Source organism: Rhopilema esculentum, chromosome 3 (genome assembly GCF_057945365.1).
Source record: "Rhopilema esculentum isolate cy_ngs chromosome 3, ASM5794536v1, whole genome shotgun sequence".
Taxonomy (NCBI): Eukaryota; Metazoa; Cnidaria; class Scyphozoa; order Rhizostomeae; family Rhizostomatidae; genus Rhopilema; species Rhopilema esculentum.
The window spans coordinates 2239436-2257169 of NC_142817.1; the positions used below are offsets into that span (position 1 = coordinate 2239436).

Here is a 17734-nt window from a genome sequence, read left to right on the forward strand (position 1 = left end):
GAGTTTCTGTTGAGTGTCCTAGCAACAAGGCCAATAGTGGCAACTGCTTTTGAGAATTGCTTTAGCCGCGAAATATTTGCAATGTTGTAGTTTAAAATTAATGTATTAGACCACATAGAAACGGAAAGTTAAAGTTGACATTGCTTTCATGAATTTTTGAAATTTGCTGTTGGGATTGTTATTGGACAGGAAAGTGTGTCAGGCCAGTAGGCCGCTGGTCTCAGCAAGAATACTTAGGCCTCTATAAAGCCATGTCTCGAATAGACCCGGAACAACTTAAAGCAAGGCTCGTTGCCAAACCAGAACTAGGACCAAGTCCAGGCTCTTTAAAGTTCACTAGACCAACACCTGTTCAACGCAAAAAGGTAATTACAAATCTTTAGCCGTCGAGAACTTGACTTTATTCTTCTGGTTTGACAAACAACATAATAGATATAAGATAGGACTGTCATGTATTAAGATTGCTAGCTGCTTTAATATGGCTTGTAGGCTACCAATGTAAAAAATTCACTACAGTTTCAAACAGAATACTGTACTTAAAATCGTTCATGGCTTGTGCTTAAAATTTACAGCAGAATTTGAAGATGCTCTAAAATCTATTAACTTTATTTTGTTTCTAAATCCCATGAGATTGTGATTTAATTTTAATCAATGAATCATTAGCTTGTTAACTGAATTTTCATCTAGTGAAGTGTAGTTTTCATCTGGCTTTGTTATGATGTACCTATTATTCGAAATGATACAATCTTGCTATTGATTTTGTTTTGAAGATCTCTGATTATTGTTTTTTTGTCTGAAAGGCCCTTTTTGGAAAATGTCAGATAATTTCCAGAAATCTCAGATAAAGATTGAGATAATTGTATGAATTCCAATATGGGATTTTGCGTCTTTTATTAATTTTGGGAAAACACAATAGCAATTTTATCCATAGAACTGGTTGGTTCGGTTAAGATGATCTTAGGCTTTGACATTAATGCTAAGTCCCACTCCCCCTTGTTTTCTCTTAAAATTTTTGTGGGTCTGTTTCACATTGAGTGTATGGTGACTTTAATGTGATTGACAGCCCATCCATCAAATCTGTAATATTGTGACAGCAAAGGTGCAGGGTTTTTGGGCGTTGGGGGCTTTTGGGGGATGACAGTTGCGGCAACTGTGGTTGTCAGTGGTGTTCTCTCTACTGGGGCCTCTACGTCCCAGCACTGTCACCTGTGCTGGCCTGGCATCCAATGTGAAACAGATCCTAGTATGTTTCTGTTTTTAATTGTATTTAATCATATTCAATCTATTTTGTCAGTAAGTTAGTTTAGTGTTTTATGTAATGACCCTTGGGATGTCATGGGTACTGCTTCCTGGGGCCATCGTTCTTGTTATGTTGTCCAGTAGTTTGTCTTGTTTTTGTAAAATTTTTATATTGTGTAAAAAAATTCTTGTTTCTAATCATAGACATACTAAAAAGGAGCATCTGGGGGATCTTCACATGTCTCTGTTTATAATGCCATCATTAATATGCTTATACTTATTTTTCTTTTGTAGGATGTGCCATCCCAAGTTGTTCTTGACCCGCTGGTATGTACAAGTTCATCAAAGTTTTATCAGTTTTTTCACCTGTCAAAACATTTTCAACATTTCAAGATTTTAAAATTGAATTTTTTGATTTTGAACTGTGGCTCCAAGGTATAATTGCCAAAATTTCAATGTCTCCTATTTCAACATGTCCCTCTATTTTTTTGAAATTTTCTTCATAGCCTCATTTGACAGAGTATCAAAGAAAGCAGAGAGAGAGGCCAAAGATTGAGGAGTTATTCAGTAAGCAAAATGCTGAACCATCAAACAAGAAGTTGAAGAGAAAGTCTTCTATTGAACCACTTGATGATAGAGGATCCCCCTTGCCAAATCTACCAGATGATTTAAAGCAAAAGCAAGAATGGATTGATCAAGCTGTTGGGAAAAAGAAACCTATGTCACCAACCCCTCCTCCTGAAAAGCCAGTCAGTCCAAATGGCATCTATCGTAATGGTGCAAGATATGTTAATGGAACTGGTAAAGGAAAGAAGCAATCAATTGAAGAAATTGTTGCCAAGGGCTTAAAAAATCCTTTAGAAATCATTCAATTGATGAGAGAGAGAAAAGATGTTGGTTTTTTATATATGGCTGCTGCAGTTCCAAGATCATCTATTGAGTACAATCCATACAATCTTAAGTAAGATTTACTTCATTTTTTCCCAGATATTAAATTTACAACTCAACCAGTTATTTTGTTTTTCAGGGTATTGTTACCTTATGGATTTTAATTGTGCTAAATTCAGAAATTGAATCAATTTTATAATTACATCCAACTCTTTGGAAATTTTCACTTTTTGTTTAAAATTTGGCTAAGGAGTTAGGTATCAAGGCCTTTAGCCTGACAACTAAAATGCATACACCAGAATGGTATTTAGCTGAAGCAGCTGGCTTCTCATCTAAACTCATTAGTATAAGAGCTCTTTTGATTCTGTGCCTCATTATCCCAAATGGAAGAATTCCTTGAGAAGCCTAAATTAATAGCTACAGTTACACCACCATGTTTTGCTTATTCAATCAAAGATTTTACACAAGAAACATTGTATTTTAATGAGAGTTTCCAACCTTTGCTTTTAAACATATTTAATGCTGAGTGCACCAAGGGTACGAGCCCATGGCCTTGGCTCTAGTCAAAGACAAATATTGGCCAATATTTTTTTGAGGCTTAAGGGTACAAGACTTCTGACTGACAATTTGGTACTAAAATGATTTGGTACTAAATTGAACTAAATTGTGAGTTCTGATTCTGATTTGTGAGATTTAACCCCTTGGCATTAACCCTATGTAACATTATTCTCTGACATGAATAAACATTGGATTTATAACATTTATCACTTACTGTCAAATTTTCTGACTAATTCTGGGAAATGTGACACAGCATTTACATGCCTGATTCTAGAGCTGGTGTGTCAAACTCATTATTTACCAAATTCAGCCAGAGTTTGAATTTTTGCTATTTTTCATTTGATTTGGATCTTTTCAATGAATTCTAGAACCCAGAGATCCCACTTTAGTTTGCTATTAAGAATACCTGTTTACTGTTGACACTGTTGTCAATGACTTTATATCTCAAGAGCTATTGCTTCATGTTCTTGAATTACAAATTTATTGTTTATTTTACTTTTGATTTCAGGATTGTTCCTCACTCAGAGATTGATCCCAAAGATCACTACACTATAAGTTTGCAAGGCGTCACACACAATACTCCTGATGAAGTTGAGTTCACCAAACTCAGCAGATGGGAAAAAGAATATAAAGATTACCAACGTTTGATAAAGATCCCATCTTTTGCAAACTTTAGAAAATGGAAAGCATTTTATGTTTGGAGGAAAAATGTCAGAGGAAAGTATGTTTTTTCATAATTTTTCATTTTTCCATGAGTGTATGCTAGATGATACTTAAATATATTTTATCTTCACACAAATGCAAAAGGATTTTTCTGATAATAAAAGCACTTTTTTGTTCAAAACTTCATAGGCAAATAAAGTACTATGTACTGTAAAGTGACCAAACTTAGAGCAAAAGTTTATACCATTGTGTAGATTCAAAATCCAGTTGCATCAAACTGAAAATGATGTTGTTTACCCAAGAGATTTTTTCACCCACTTTTGACATATAATGTTTTAATGTATAGAAGAGTCACATTCAGTTTTGGCAGTTTAATGTTTACAACTGTCAATTAGCTACTTTCTTCTTAAGTATTTGAGTCCTGGCAATATTAGGCATGGGATTGCACATGCACACCTCCACACATGCCTAAAACTCCAGAGGTGTGATTTTCATTGCACAGGCAGTTCCAGGTTTTGAGTTATATAATATTCTTTTTGCCTTTTGTTTCTTTTAGTTTCTTGTTTATTTTTTCGAAAAAAAGTTTTTGGGGGAGGGGCCATTATATTTCTTTAAGGCCCGGTTTCCATTACTCAGTTTTCGTAATGTCTTCATTTTATCATTCAGTTTTTATTCACTTTCTTTAATTGAATCATTACTACGGCCCCTCAGTTTTGGTCAAAATGATAATATGGGTGTTCCTATTACTTCATTTTATTCCGTTTCCATATCCTTTGTTCGAGCTCTTTTTGAAACTGGATTGAATTACTGATAACTACGTTTTCGATCATGTCTTCGCTGTTCCTGATTAAGTGACGGGTTCTCAAATGATTCCGTTTACGAATGACTCCACTTTGAACAGCGTTTGGGAATGTGTCCAGGGGTGTTTAAAATGACTCCGGTTATGAGCGTATTAATGAAACATAAAATCTAAAACGGATTCATTTGAATCCGTTCTCATACGAAAACGGAGTAATGGCAACATGACCTTAAGAATTTGTATGCTTTTTGTTAAATCATTTTATTTTCAAGAAACCTCTTCCAAAATTCCGTAAAAAAACATTTGGTTTTATGAAAACCTAATACCCTTTTTTCAAACACTGATACACCCCTTCAAATCTTCAAATACATATATGACATTTAAAAGGCTATCAGGTCTTCCCTCAATATCATAAGGTCTCCATTTTATGGATCACACACAATCACACACCACCACATGCCATTGCATGCCATCGCATGCCATCGCATGCCTAAACTTTTCAAGGCGTGCAATTATTTTCAAAATTTTGTGTCTGTAGCTGGAAAAAGTTTCGTTACATTTTAATCATTATCTGATGCTCACGGTTCCAAGGAATGTCTCGGAAATTTTTTTTACAGTATGTGAAGTGGGTAATGTTGAATGTTTTTAAAAAAATGTTTAAAAATCAAAGAAAGTTATTGGTTATGATTTTTTCAAAGAAATTTCTTCATAAATGTTTTCGGTAGAGAAAGTCTCTTTAATTCACTATATGACTCACTATATTTAATTCTTATATGACTCTAACATGCGTTCATTTTTTTCAAAAGGAAAATTATCATTTGCAAGAGCGCACTTCATAAAAATCTGTTCATTGTAAACCCAGTAAGTACATCTACAGAAATGAATACTTTTTCCAAAGGTATGATGCATAAATGATATCAGCCTCGCTGTTTTGTTAAAAATCTAGTACTTATGGATCCTTAATTTTAATTGGCTAACAGTGACATTAGATGACAGAAAACAGGGACAATAATTATTGCAAGAGGGGATGGATAACAAAATGAAAGACGTCGTTACGCCATTATTTTTTCCAGTAGCTCTAGCCTTCAAAATGTCATAACTGGTTTTGATTAAATTAAGTTAACCGGTCTTCTAATGAATGATTTAGTACCGTGGCGTTTTAATACTTAGTTGTGCAGCATTTTAAGAGTATTCATTTTGTTTCAATAAAGAATTGGTGTTGCTTAAAGCAGGGCCCTACCAAATTCAGACATAATGGCTAGGCCTCGCAGCTTTGCGAAGTAACGTTCGTACGAATGCATTTAAAGTCCAGAGATAACGAAATGCCTTTTATCCACACATCCTTGTGTTGTATTTCAGGCCCTACGCCCTGCATTGCTAAGTGTGAGGGAAATGTGCTATCGAATCAGTGATATGGGCTTGTGCAGTGTGGAGAAAGGCAAGACATACACGCTGTCGGAATTCAGAAGTGCACAGTTTAGGCAGCTGCGTGAGGTATGGAGTTTTGCAGTAATTTTTTGACTTAAACAATTATGCATCAATAGCACCTTTTTGGCATCTTCTTTGCTTTTCTTATTGAATTGGGGGTTGCCTTGATCGTTTTAATAAGATGATTATCTGGATTTCTTTGTTGTGTGTAATTAAGGAAAGAAGTTGTCACTAGGTAAAGATAGACCTGGACGCAATTACTAATATTGTTTTAGTTTTGATCATCGTACCTAGGTAATTTGTCCTCAGTAAGTGAATAGCAGAATAAAGTTTTAATGAATAACACTCAGTGGATTGCTACTTGCTCCATGGTTGGCTGTTCTCTGACATCTAAAGCTTTCTCTTGTTTTCAGGTTACCAATCGGCTGGCTGAGTTCCGTGAGCTAGTGAAAGAAGTTGTCCGAAGTGCGTGCCGGACTGCTTTGCTTGAAGCCGGGTTTGTTCCTGATGACCACTACCCTGACGCGGACAGTCAGTACGGAGGTATGATATATTAATTGAAAAGCTGTCTGTGACTTTCATGATCTCTTTGTGATCATACTAAGCAAGGTAGACTGACTTTTTAACACCCAGCTTAGCAAATTCTACTGGAAGATTCTTCAAACGCTTTCATTAATTCAAATTATTTTTTAGATATGATGACAGGAGGCATGTTTGGAGACTCTGCCTATGGTATGCAGGGCTTTAATGATTATGATATGTACGAGGAGCCAGACAAAATGACATACACAGAACAAGCAAATAAACGAAGCAACTGTAAAAGACTAACGAGGTATATAAGCAAATTGATAGATTAACTGCTGTTTTTATAAATATATTCTCCATATCTGTTTACATTCCAATTTTTTCTTGGCAGTGGGTTTTGAGCATAGAAATGGACGATGCCAGTTTTATCCTGTTACACACTTCTCCTAGTACCATTGCAGCATTAAACCCTTATCATTATTTCGACAGCTTTATTCGACTTGCTGACTATCTCATTGTCAACACAATGCATGTGCTAGCTGTCAATTCAGTAACAACCTTACTCAATTATTTCATGGAACAACTGAGAGAAACTCCATCTTTGGACATTATACAAAGGCTCCAAGAGGACATCCTAGTGGCGTCAGATTCTAAGGTACCTGTGTATTTGATTGACAAGATCTACTGCCGTTCATGTTTAATGTAAATGTCCCAACAAAACCTACTCTGTTTTGTTTTTTTCTTAAGCGATTTCCCAGTAGAATAAACCTTTAGGAAATCCTTAGAAGAATTTTCCGGTACGAAATCTTTTGTTTCCTCCTGCCCTAGCAAAGGGGTCTCTTGTTAAAACGCCTTGTTAAGATTTCGTTTTTCGTTCTTTTAGAAACCAGTACAGTGGCAAAGGAACTCTACTGTATATCCCATGCGTAACATTTATGTTTCCATGTTTTAAGAGATCGTCTACATATACTAGAGTCTTAGGCTACCATTTATGCTGCCAGTGAGCAAATATTTTCTTCGCCTTGAACTTGATTTTGATTTAGTTCTTTTCTCTTAATGCAGGAAGACGGAATTCTGGCATCCCTGTTCAAAACCGAGCTTCTTCTTGAGCCCCAAGCACTGCTTTTTAGCCCCAATATGCACGATTTTCAGTCTGGTGTCAGTGAAGTTGTTGTCAGTTTTCAAGATACAGTTCTCAGCGTGGAAAATTTGGTTCCTGATCCATACTTCGACGCGTTCACAAGGTAAAAAGATGGCCCAGTTAATGAGCGCAATATACTTGATATGTAGCGGAAATCCTTTCTTGCAATAGTATTGCATGTATTAGCTAACAATATCAACCAAATGAACGTATTAATACATTGAGGATTGCCATAATTTGTGTGTTATTAGCCATTCAAGATGTAACCTTGATATCACTTTTGTAATAGCCAGTTGGCCATCCAACAAGCTAAGTAATGCAAAATCTTCTAAACTTACTGTACTATGCCTGACCTGATTTTGGAAAATGTTGATTAACATAGCTGCATTACATTTTCCTGTACTTTTCATAACTATTTGGAAAATTTCATTATTTTCTTGATATAAACTTCTTTATATATGTGGTAAAAAAATATCGCCCTATAAAGAAATTTTTGTGTCTTTAAAGGCAATATATAATCACATTAATTAGGATCGCTAAATAGGTCTCGTTCTAATCTTAAAATTTTTATATTCATAAAGGTTTCTCATTTTTGATTTTCCCCTAACATAAGTGATGCATAAAACGCTGGAGTTTCCTTTGAAGTCATCGAGTATCTTATTTCGTTCCATTAAAGGCCTATTATAAATGGAAAAGTCGAGGAGAAGACTTGCGGAGAAGGACCAAGCCTTTCCAACATGTTTGATGACGATCGACATCTGCAAGAGGTCATAAGCAATATTAAAGAATCTCTAGCAGCTGGCTTCGAGGCTGCATGGCATTATGCAAACACATTTGAAGTCTACCGAGAGTTCTACAGTGAAAACGAGAGACAAGATCTGGAGGCTCTCAGACAAGGGCAACACGGTATGTTCATGCATGTTACTTTTATCACCTTCAATATATAGCCCTGTCTGATTACTCCGACTTTGTAGTCGGTGTCAGTGTCGGTGGATGTCCAACGGATTCATGCTCTTGTCATACAACCTACCAACCTAATTATGGAGCCAATGCCTGCTGCCAACCACCCTTAATGTTACTAAACTATATTTGTGACTTGAATTGACGAGTTTTATCAATCTTTTCCATGGTATGTTCAGCAATTTTATCAATAAGCCATAAGCAATATGCCATCTGATGCCGGTCACATCAAGTTCAGAAATTACTGTCACATCGGATCATAGAACATTCCAATCGATTATTCACAACAAATATATGATTGATCTTAGTTGCCCAAAGATACTCGTTTTGTCATTTTCAAGTTCGATTTTTCGACTTTATTTACGGTTATCCTTCCTTATCTAATACATCTTTAGAATCTGAATTTATTATAACGTTGGTCTTGCTTATTTTAGGTCTAAAGAGAATTTGATTATACTGTTGATTATACTGTCAGTATCGCGCAATGACACCTGTAAACACTCGAAAACAACAGGAGATATAACTGCATCTTTGTCTCAACGTGTTCATTTGCTCTATCGTAGATGTTCCCTTCTACTCTGAATCCCTTGCGAAATATACTCAGCAACATACAGTTGCACAGGGCATAAAAGAAGAGAGGTCTGTTGGAATGCTTCTTGTTGACGCTAGGAAGCTGAAAGAAGTTCTTATTCCTTCGCCACTAAAGTGCTTGAAGGTGTGTAAAGTTTATCAGCAAAATTATTCAGTAAAAGTCGATAATATTTGTTCCATTCCCTCTAAGAGAACTTATCTCAAGAGAACTTATCTTTATAATGTCATGTACAGCTTCATAACCGCATGTTCTTTCAGTATCAAGCAGATTGCTCTTTCTCTTTGCATTTTTTTGAAAATATCAAGCTATCAGATATCACTTGACAATCAAATTGAACTTGGCCTAATAATTGCATTAGGTGTGAAACACCGAGTTGCAACTTAGAGCTGTCCCAATTTGCCCATTCAAGCACGTGCAGAGCATTGCGCACTCTAAAACAAAATTTCTGGATTATCAACTCGTTATTCTTCTATCACAGGCCATTCATGAAAACCTTCCTGTCCTCGCGAAAGAGCGTGTTAGAAAACTCAACGAATTTGCGTCGAAAGCTCAGTCGAAACTTGAAGCAAAGCCTACGACAACAGAAGAGTTTGTTGAAAGTCTCAACTTCCTTGATTCAATCCAGGAGCACGTAAGCATATAAATCACTTCCTTTATATTAATTCCTTGCGCTTCACTGTTCCTTCGTGATATATTTATATCATTACTTAATTCTGGAAAGGAATTGCCATCTTGTAAATTTTCTTCACGGTAAATCAGAACATTGGCTTTTAGTTTCATTTTTTTTTTTTAATTTCCAATATTTTACACCATGTTTTTAGACCCCAGTTAGATAAGTATATATTCTTTTTTGCCTTTTTATTCCATTACATTTTTATCGTTTTAGAGTAAGCGAATACTGATTCAATTTCTATTTTGTAATTATTTTCTATTATTTTCAGAAGATTTTCTAGTGTAAGTAAACCCAAATGAGCTGAAAGACAAAGTTTTACCAGGAAATCGTTTTGCAGTCCAATGTGACTCTATTTTTTCTTTTATTTGTTTATACATTGAGCTTACTAGATACCCACATCCTTGATGACAATAATAGTTAAAATGATATTTGCTGGTTCAATTCAGATTGACGAGAAAGAGCGTGATGCGGAGACTGTCAAGTCACTTTATGATCTTATTGATTTATACGAAGTGCCAACTCCACCTGAAGACCTTGCAGAGTATCAGGTATTTCAAAAGCCTTTTTGATGTTTTTTCTTTGCCGGATGGAAAAAAGTGTTAGCTGTACTGTCATTATTTCAACCTACGGCTCACTGACCGTCATTCACAGATTGTATACAGTTTTTGTTATTCAATGTATTCAGGTTTTGAAATACAATTTTCCACTGAATTAAATATGTTTGATCTCAAATTTGCAAAACTGCCTTTTTTCCCTATTTCAGCCGTCTTTAATGTATTTTAACATACGTTTTAATGCTGTTTGTTAGACTATTGTTAGAACCTAAGTCACCATTAATATGCATGTTCAAAAGTCTATCACAACCCTTCACAACAGTAGGATATTTTTTAATTGTAAGTAACTTTGTTAATTAGCAATAATGTACAATCAACGACTAAATGTGTATTTCCTATCCTGGATTTCTAGATGAAGGTAGATGATGATTTACTAATCACCATAACAAAATTATTCTAAGAGTTTTTCTTCGACGTAAAATCAAATAAGTATTATAAGAATAGCTAGATTGTTTTATCTTTGCTGTTAGTGATCCTGAAGATGTTATTTCGCACTGTTTTTGCTATCTTGTAGACTCTACGGCCATCAATGACTGGTGTGAGGAATGCCATTGATAAATCCCTTGCTGAACGCGACTCAAACATTGACAGGTTCTGCACTTCACTTGATAAAGATATTGCTATATTGAGCAAAGAAGTCAAAAAAGTGAAGCAAGAGGCGCAGGTAGGCTTAGAAGAAGGGTCATACTCTTTTTGTTAGATAGCACCATCCTGCCCGTTTATATCATTCTTCTATTCACAATTTTTATTACAATGTGTAAGGACAACGTCTCTGTTATTTCTTCTTCAGAACCCAGAGATACTTGATGCAACTGCAAAGATGGATAAGACGATTCCCTTGCTTACCGACCTGTATGAGCGTGTTGATGAACTAACTAAAAGATCCTTGAAGTATAAAGGGTATCAGAAGAACTTTAAAGTCGAAGTTACGAAATTTGAAGAGTTGGAAGAAGTTTTTGCAGAAATAAAGCTAAAACAGCTCTTATGGGATTCATTAGCGAACTGGGATGAGGCACATGAAAATTGGCTCCAGGTAACTTGAAAACATGACTTTGAACAGTTTTTAAAATGATTTATATTAACACTCAACTCGTAAAAGATGGCGAACATGTTTAGAAGTTTATCCTTTATGTATTTTTTTGTCTTTTAGACTCCTTTCGATAATCTTGACCCGGAAAATCTTAATGCTGACGTCATGAAATACGTGAAAGATACTCTTAAGCTTGAGAAGGGCTTGCCTCCCAATGGTGTTGTCCCAATATTGAAAGAAAAAGTCGAAGACATGAGGTTGAAGGTAAGGCCAATATATTAATTTTTTCAATGATTAAGGAATAATTCTTCAAGACGGTTTTTAACAATTAATGATATTGAAATCTGAGCAAAACGTTGCTTTACATATAATTTGTTTTAAAATTCTATTCTGCAATACATCTTGTCGTCGTGTGGCGTTGTCCCTGCCTATCACTTTACATCACATTTTGCAAGATTCACAGAATCCAGTGAAAAGCCTGTCTTGCATTTTTTCTTCTGACATACAAAACGTACTTTGATTGGTCTTGCAAGTTCTTGGTACCCTAGGCATGCTCCTTTATCAAAATGATGAGACCCTTTATGCCAGAGAAAAACATATATTTTGGTATCGATTTACATTTTGATATTGCTGTCTCTTTCATGCTTTTCATGTCTTTTTCGTGTTTCTGCGCTCTTACATTCCTTATGCTAATACATTCGTTTTCTTTGCTGTTACTAAGATATCTTTGCTGTTACTAAGACTAAAGTATCGATGTATTCATTTATGCGAGCTATTTTAACCCTTTATTTTAGGTTAAGTGGATGAGATTTTTTAGAATAGGCATTTAAATCGTAATTCTGATCATGTTAAGTTAGTGTTTTCTGCAGCTGCTTCAATTTAAGCTAGATAGTGCTAAAAACTGTACTGGCGATATGTTTCGAATTATTGATAGAGCCCGGTCGCTGCTCCAAATAGCAGTTATAGAATCTATCTACATAGAAATGAGAAAATGCTATTGTGTAAACAGCAGGAGTTCGTTTTCACCTTAGGACTCCGTTGCAATCTTTTGAAAAGGGAAGCGACACTGATTGGGCAACCTCAACTATTATGTGCTCGCGTTTCTGATTAGCCTATTTCGATCCACAACTGATTATATATATTCCCTAGCTTAGAAGATTCGACCTATATTCTGTCGCTTCATACTCTGAAGAGTGTGAGACGAAAAGCTTGAGTACCTTTCAAAATGTGTGCTTCCTCAAAGTCTTTGTACTTCGACTATTGAAATTTGATGTAAACAAAAAACAAATGAAAAGATAATCTTCTTGTTTTAGCTGCCTGTAGTATCAGACATGCGAAATCCTTCATTGAAGCAAAGACATTGGGATGCTATTGAGCATGTTGTTGATTACATTTTTAAAGAAGATGAACCAATCACACTTGGTCTCCTTGTACAAATTGGCGCTTTTGACCATTCAGAGAAGATTCAAGAGATATCTGCACAAGCATCGAGTGAGGCATCACTGGAAGGTATCCTCAAAAAGGTAATTAAGCTGATAAACCGCTGTGTTTTTCGTTCAATTTCCATGTAAACGCTTCGTTGAAATGTTTAAGATACTTAGTATTTTTTAAGACATATGTTGCCAAAATCAAACACATTTTTTGTAAGTTCAGTAAAAGTTTTGCTCGCCCGTTTCTGCGAGATAAAAATCCTTGTACAATTTTTCAATCATTTTGTTACGCTATATGATCTAACCAAGCTTTGATATCAACATCAAAGTCAAATTTTGATTCCATTTCTATAGGTGGAGGATTCTTGGAAATCAACCGAATTCATTGTACTTCCGCATCGCGACTCTAAAGATGTCTTCATACTTGGCGGCATTGATGACATACAAGCTTTGCTTGATGATAGCCAAGTGTGTAAATTTCTCTGCTGTCTTATTGTTATTTCTTATCAATAGCCTTGTATTTCTTGTCAGAGATAAACGATACATTGCTTGAACATTCATCCTATCGAATGCTATTTTGGTTTTCTCGAATGTACGCGAAGAGCAGTATTTCACTGAAGCAGATTGAATCATTTTAGTAAAGTAGAAATTGCTAATGGAGCTCAAAACACTTTCAAACATATTGTTGATGTCATTAAACCGTCTCTTATATTGCTTCATTTACAACTCTGTCACGTCTTCAGGTCAACATCTCAACAATTGCTAGCTCACGCCATGTTGGACCAATCAGAGGGAAGGTCGAGGAATGGGTCAAACAATTGGCTCTTTTTAATCAAACTTTAGTAAGTCACTGTTGTTTTTCTGCAATCTTTTAACAATTAAGCTCTTTTTGGCTCACTGATGAGAAGACAATACACATTGAGATTTTGAATTTTCCAACTCAAATCTTCATTTTAAACAAACTACTGTAGCTCAGAAATTTTGAAACTTTAAATACCCAAATATTCTAGAAATCAATTAGCTATATGATATATTACAGCCCATCTGAAGTAAAATATTTTTTGTTATCGCTGTCATTTATCATCAATAATGTTTCAATATTGTTTTTAAACCGAAAAATATCAAAAGCAAATTTTTCTATAAGAATTTCTGGAATATCATACCATCATCTTTGTAGGATGAATGGATGACATGTCAGAGAAACTGGCTTTATCTAGAAAGCATTTTCAGCGCACCAGATATAGTCCGGCAATTACCTGCAGAAGCAAAAATGTTCATGCAAGTTGACAAATCATGGAAAGATGTGATGAGGAAAGTTTACAGACTGCCAAACGCACTCCGGGCAGCAACCACTCCGGGTTTGCTGGAAACATTTCAAAACAATAACTCTTTACTGGATCAAATTCAAAAGTGCCTTGAGGCATATCTTGAATCAAAGTGTATTATTTTTCCAAGGTAGGTTCTAACTTGCATTTGTATTTGATTTGGTGATTGTTTGTCGCTGTAGAGGTGAATATGGAAGGTCAGATTCAAAATGAAAAATTTCTGTATTCTCTGATCCGGGTGATTTTTATCTTCACATTTTACAAAAGTGGATCATAGAATTGGAATCTTCATGTTAAAATCGATCTGTGCCGAAAATTTCAAGTTGTGTGGGCCGTCAAACTGCGAATTAACCCATTTTCAAAATTTAGCTTTTCCTATACATTTCAATGGAATATGTTGCTGTAGTGAAATTCTTTCACTGCAGCAGCAAATTACGGTCAGATCTGAAGAAGTATCTAAATATTCAAAACAAAGTAACTCCTGACCGAACGGTCCAAACAGTATGATTTTTCAGTATAAACTAGTTTAAAGATGAAGATTTCAATTCTGAAGTCAATTTTTGAGAGAAATCCATAGATAGTGAGATACAAAATTGATGACATCAGGGCGGAACGTAGAATTGGAAATTTCATAATCTTGACATCGTTGAAAAATGACCATCCCTGCACTAGCTGACGCACAGGAGATCAATTGCATTGGCGAAGAGATATATTTTTGCGTTATCCTCAATTCCAAAATTTTTAGTTTTGTTGTTTGTCTCTCTATGCAAATAAATAGCCTCGTACTTTTGAAGCTAATTGTATTCTGAAGATGAAGCATAGTACTGCTTTGTAACGTTAGTTTTGAAAGGATTAGCCTAGACCAGAATTAGTCGATGATTTTTCTCACAATATTTTTATTGAAATGTCGCTACCATGAATTTGTGTATTTTTTGGATTTACCAACCCTGATTTGGCTTGAAAGACTGAATAATGACATTTGATTGTCTTCGCAATTTTTGTTCTCCTTCTACTCAAATGAAAACTTCCAGAGCGTTTAACGACCTTATGCAGTGTCTAGAGTCTAGCAAGACAGAGCTAGATAGGAAGCTAAAAAGCTATATATATTATCACACGGTCCTGATTACAATGCTTAAATCGAAGTTATCAATATAAGTTTGGATGACTTGGTATTTGAATTCTTGCCTTACGGCTATTTTTAATTGTTGGATTTCTTATCAGAGCATTATTTACTGTATAATTTTTTGTTGTACTTGAACGAATTTTGTTCAATTTTTAGATTTTACTTTCTGTCCAACGATGAGCTTTTGGAAATCCTGTCACAAACGAGAAACCCACACGCAGTACAGCCTCATTTGCAAAAATGTTTTGATGCTATTTCAAAGTAAGTGTGGCTTAATATTTCTTTGTTTGTTTCCTTAGCATTTTATGGTCCTTATTACGTTTGGTGAAATTCCTAATTTCGTGTTTGACCAATCAGCGCCAACATCAAATTCCTTATTTTTAGGAAATAAGGAATTTAATTTTTTTTGTGGTAAGTAGTAAATTTACCAATATATGAGGGGACCATAAATTTACCAACAGACCATAAATTCTAGAGATTTAATTCATTTAAATAACATTCATTATTTTTCTCAAGTACTACATTCTAGCCTTTCTTTCGTAACATATTTCGGTTTTGCTTTGCAGACTGGAATTTGGAACTTTGCAGCAAACGTCTCAGACGCCCGAAAAGCCAGGAACCTCATCAGGAGAAAGACGTAAGGGACACTAAAGATTTCTCTGATTTTGGTAGAAATTGTCATTATATGCCTCATATTGCATAAAACATCCAAATTATGTGGCAGTTGCATTACTGACTTTTGCAAGTTAAAATAAACATACAATATTTTCTGAGAATTGCCAGAGCATCGTAATGTTCGAGTCTTAAAGTTTCTAACCCAGTAATTAATTAAATCCCTAAGCTATCAATGCTGCAGCAAAAGTCCTTGTCATCCTTCCTCCCGCTTAGTGTTGATTATACAGACCCCATTTTTGATCCGTGCTAGCGGAAACACAATCAAAAATAAGTATGGATCCACAGCAGCTCACGTTTACCCTGGGAATTTGCTGGAATGGCTCAATTAAATTGCCTCCTTTGAGAGCTTGAAGCGCTGTCATAACAGAAATGATAAAGCCGAGGGTTTAGTTGCATCTATTCGTTGTTTGAATCTCTGATTTTTTGAAAGAGTTAATTTCTGAAAGCGACATTAATGAATATACTTTTTTTTGGGCGTCTATAAACAAATGAGGGGTGTTGAGGGCGAACGATTTAGTCAAAGAGTTTATATTTGGTTCTCGTGTAATGTATTTCTCTAAATTTTGTCTCAGGTTTAAGTTAATTTTTTAAAGACTTAAGTTAATAGACCTAATTTCAATGATCATGTTTTTCCTATTTTTGAATAATTTGCTACTTTCTTGTTGATATTTAGCGCATTCTCCAACCAAAAATGTTGAAGCCAAGAGTAACGATATTATTGCAATGATCTCACCGGAAGGAGAGCGAGTCAATCTTGGAAAGGTTTGTTTTTGAGAATTTTTTAGTACGGCAAAAACGCCAAATTTTCCATCTAGAAATTATTTGGAAGGCTCATTTTTTTAATATTGTGTTAAAAATAAGCTATTTAAGAAAAGATTGACTTTTTTGGTAAAGAAGCCGTTAAAACAAGATTTCATCTCAAGTAATTTTATTTGCAAACATTTTTGAGGATTTTTTATATTTCTTTATTTACACAGAAAAAGTTTTTCATTTACAAGATTCCTCATTTATGATTGTTTGTTGTTTTTACGAAACGATGAAATTTGATAAAATTTGTTACTCGGCTCTTGCAGGGTTTAAAGGCACGTGGGAACGTCGAAGAGTGGCTTGGGAAAGTTGAAGACTCGATGTTTACGTCACTAAGGAAACTGACGAAAGGATCTCTTGCTGAATATGAACTAAAGCCGAGAGAGGAATGGGTGACAGAACACCCCAGCCAGGTAATTTTGACTCACCTTTAAAACTGCAGATGTTAATTTTTGTGCGGATAGATGAATGTCTTTTTTCGTAGTATCAAAATATATGTTGTGTTATTTCGGTCCAGTTTTTAACTTTCTTTAATTGAGTGCAACACTTCTTCATGCCAAAAGACAACACAGAATCGTTATTTTACGTTAAAACATAAATCCTTCCTTTATTCCTCTTATTTTTATATTTGTATTGCATTCTGAACGGCCTTGAAACCTATTAAACTATTAAGTAAAACTATTAAGCTTGAAGCCTATTCAAATCAAAACAATTGACTATATCATAATCATAATTTTTCTTCTGCAGGTTATTCTAACAGTCTCACAAACCATGTGGTGTCGTGATGTCACTGAAATACTCACGATGGAAGGAGACAGAAATGCAGCATTAAAAGTTTTTGAAGACAAGTGCTTCAAAGTGAATATTTATTTCGATATATGACATTATTTAAAAATAAAGAAGAAACGGTGATTGTAGAAAATGTATTTTTAAGAAAGTCCTTTGGCAGACTAACATTCACATTCTCCCTGTCATTTCGTGAAGGCGAAAGTGAAAATCTTATCTAGGTGAAATCCATCACCATATTTATTTGATACCCAAAATTCCTCTATGTGTGTGAGGATCTTTACGTTACAAATGTCTTGTTTGAGGCTGTTTTAAGCAGTTTTCATTAATTTCAATTTAGCAGTGGTGTATCGAAGTAGCAGAAAGCAATCAAAATTTTTACGCTCTTGGTCAAAGCTAGAAGCATTTTCCTGCCAGTTGTCTTATACTCATATTCTTTTGTCAAGTTGAAGATGAAGAAAATCTTTTCTTTGTCTTT

General features: G+C 35.0%; 1 protein-coding gene across 1 annotated transcript in view; it reads left to right on the forward strand.

Annotated features, from left to right (window-relative positions):
- Positions 1–17734, forward strand: part of LOC135692432 (dynein axonemal heavy chain 6) — a 55669-nt gene continuing 37935 nt past the window's right edge. The window contains exons 1-26 of the mRNA XM_065210547.2: positions 1–365; positions 1534–1566; positions 1746–2200; positions 3194–3406; positions 4954–5008; positions 5507–5641; positions 5989–6118; positions 6269–6407; positions 6590–6755; positions 7163–7344; positions 7918–8147; positions 8765–8916; positions 9272–9424; positions 9913–10014; positions 10595–10744; positions 10871–11113; positions 11231–11374; positions 12424–12633; positions 12895–13008; positions 13284–13382; positions 13718–13995; positions 15145–15249; positions 15555–15625; positions 16337–16425; positions 16737–16883; positions 17218–17328. Coding sequence (XP_065066619.2) covers positions 252–365; positions 1534–1566; positions 1746–2200; positions 3194–3406; positions 4954–5008; positions 5507–5641; positions 5989–6118; positions 6269–6407; positions 6590–6755; positions 7163–7344; positions 7918–8147; positions 8765–8916; positions 9272–9424; positions 9913–10014; positions 10595–10744; positions 10871–11113; positions 11231–11374; positions 12424–12633; positions 12895–13008; positions 13284–13382; positions 13718–13995; positions 15145–15249; positions 15555–15625; positions 16337–16425; positions 16737–16883; positions 17218–17328 — 4020 coding nt within the window. The 5' untranslated portion in view covers positions 1–251. The remainder of the gene's footprint in view (positions 366–1533; positions 1567–1745; positions 2201–3193; positions 3407–4953; positions 5009–5506; positions 5642–5988; positions 6119–6268; positions 6408–6589; positions 6756–7162; positions 7345–7917; positions 8148–8764; positions 8917–9271; positions 9425–9912; positions 10015–10594; positions 10745–10870; positions 11114–11230; positions 11375–12423; positions 12634–12894; positions 13009–13283; positions 13383–13717; positions 13996–15144; positions 15250–15554; positions 15626–16336; positions 16426–16736; positions 16884–17217; positions 17329–17734) is intronic.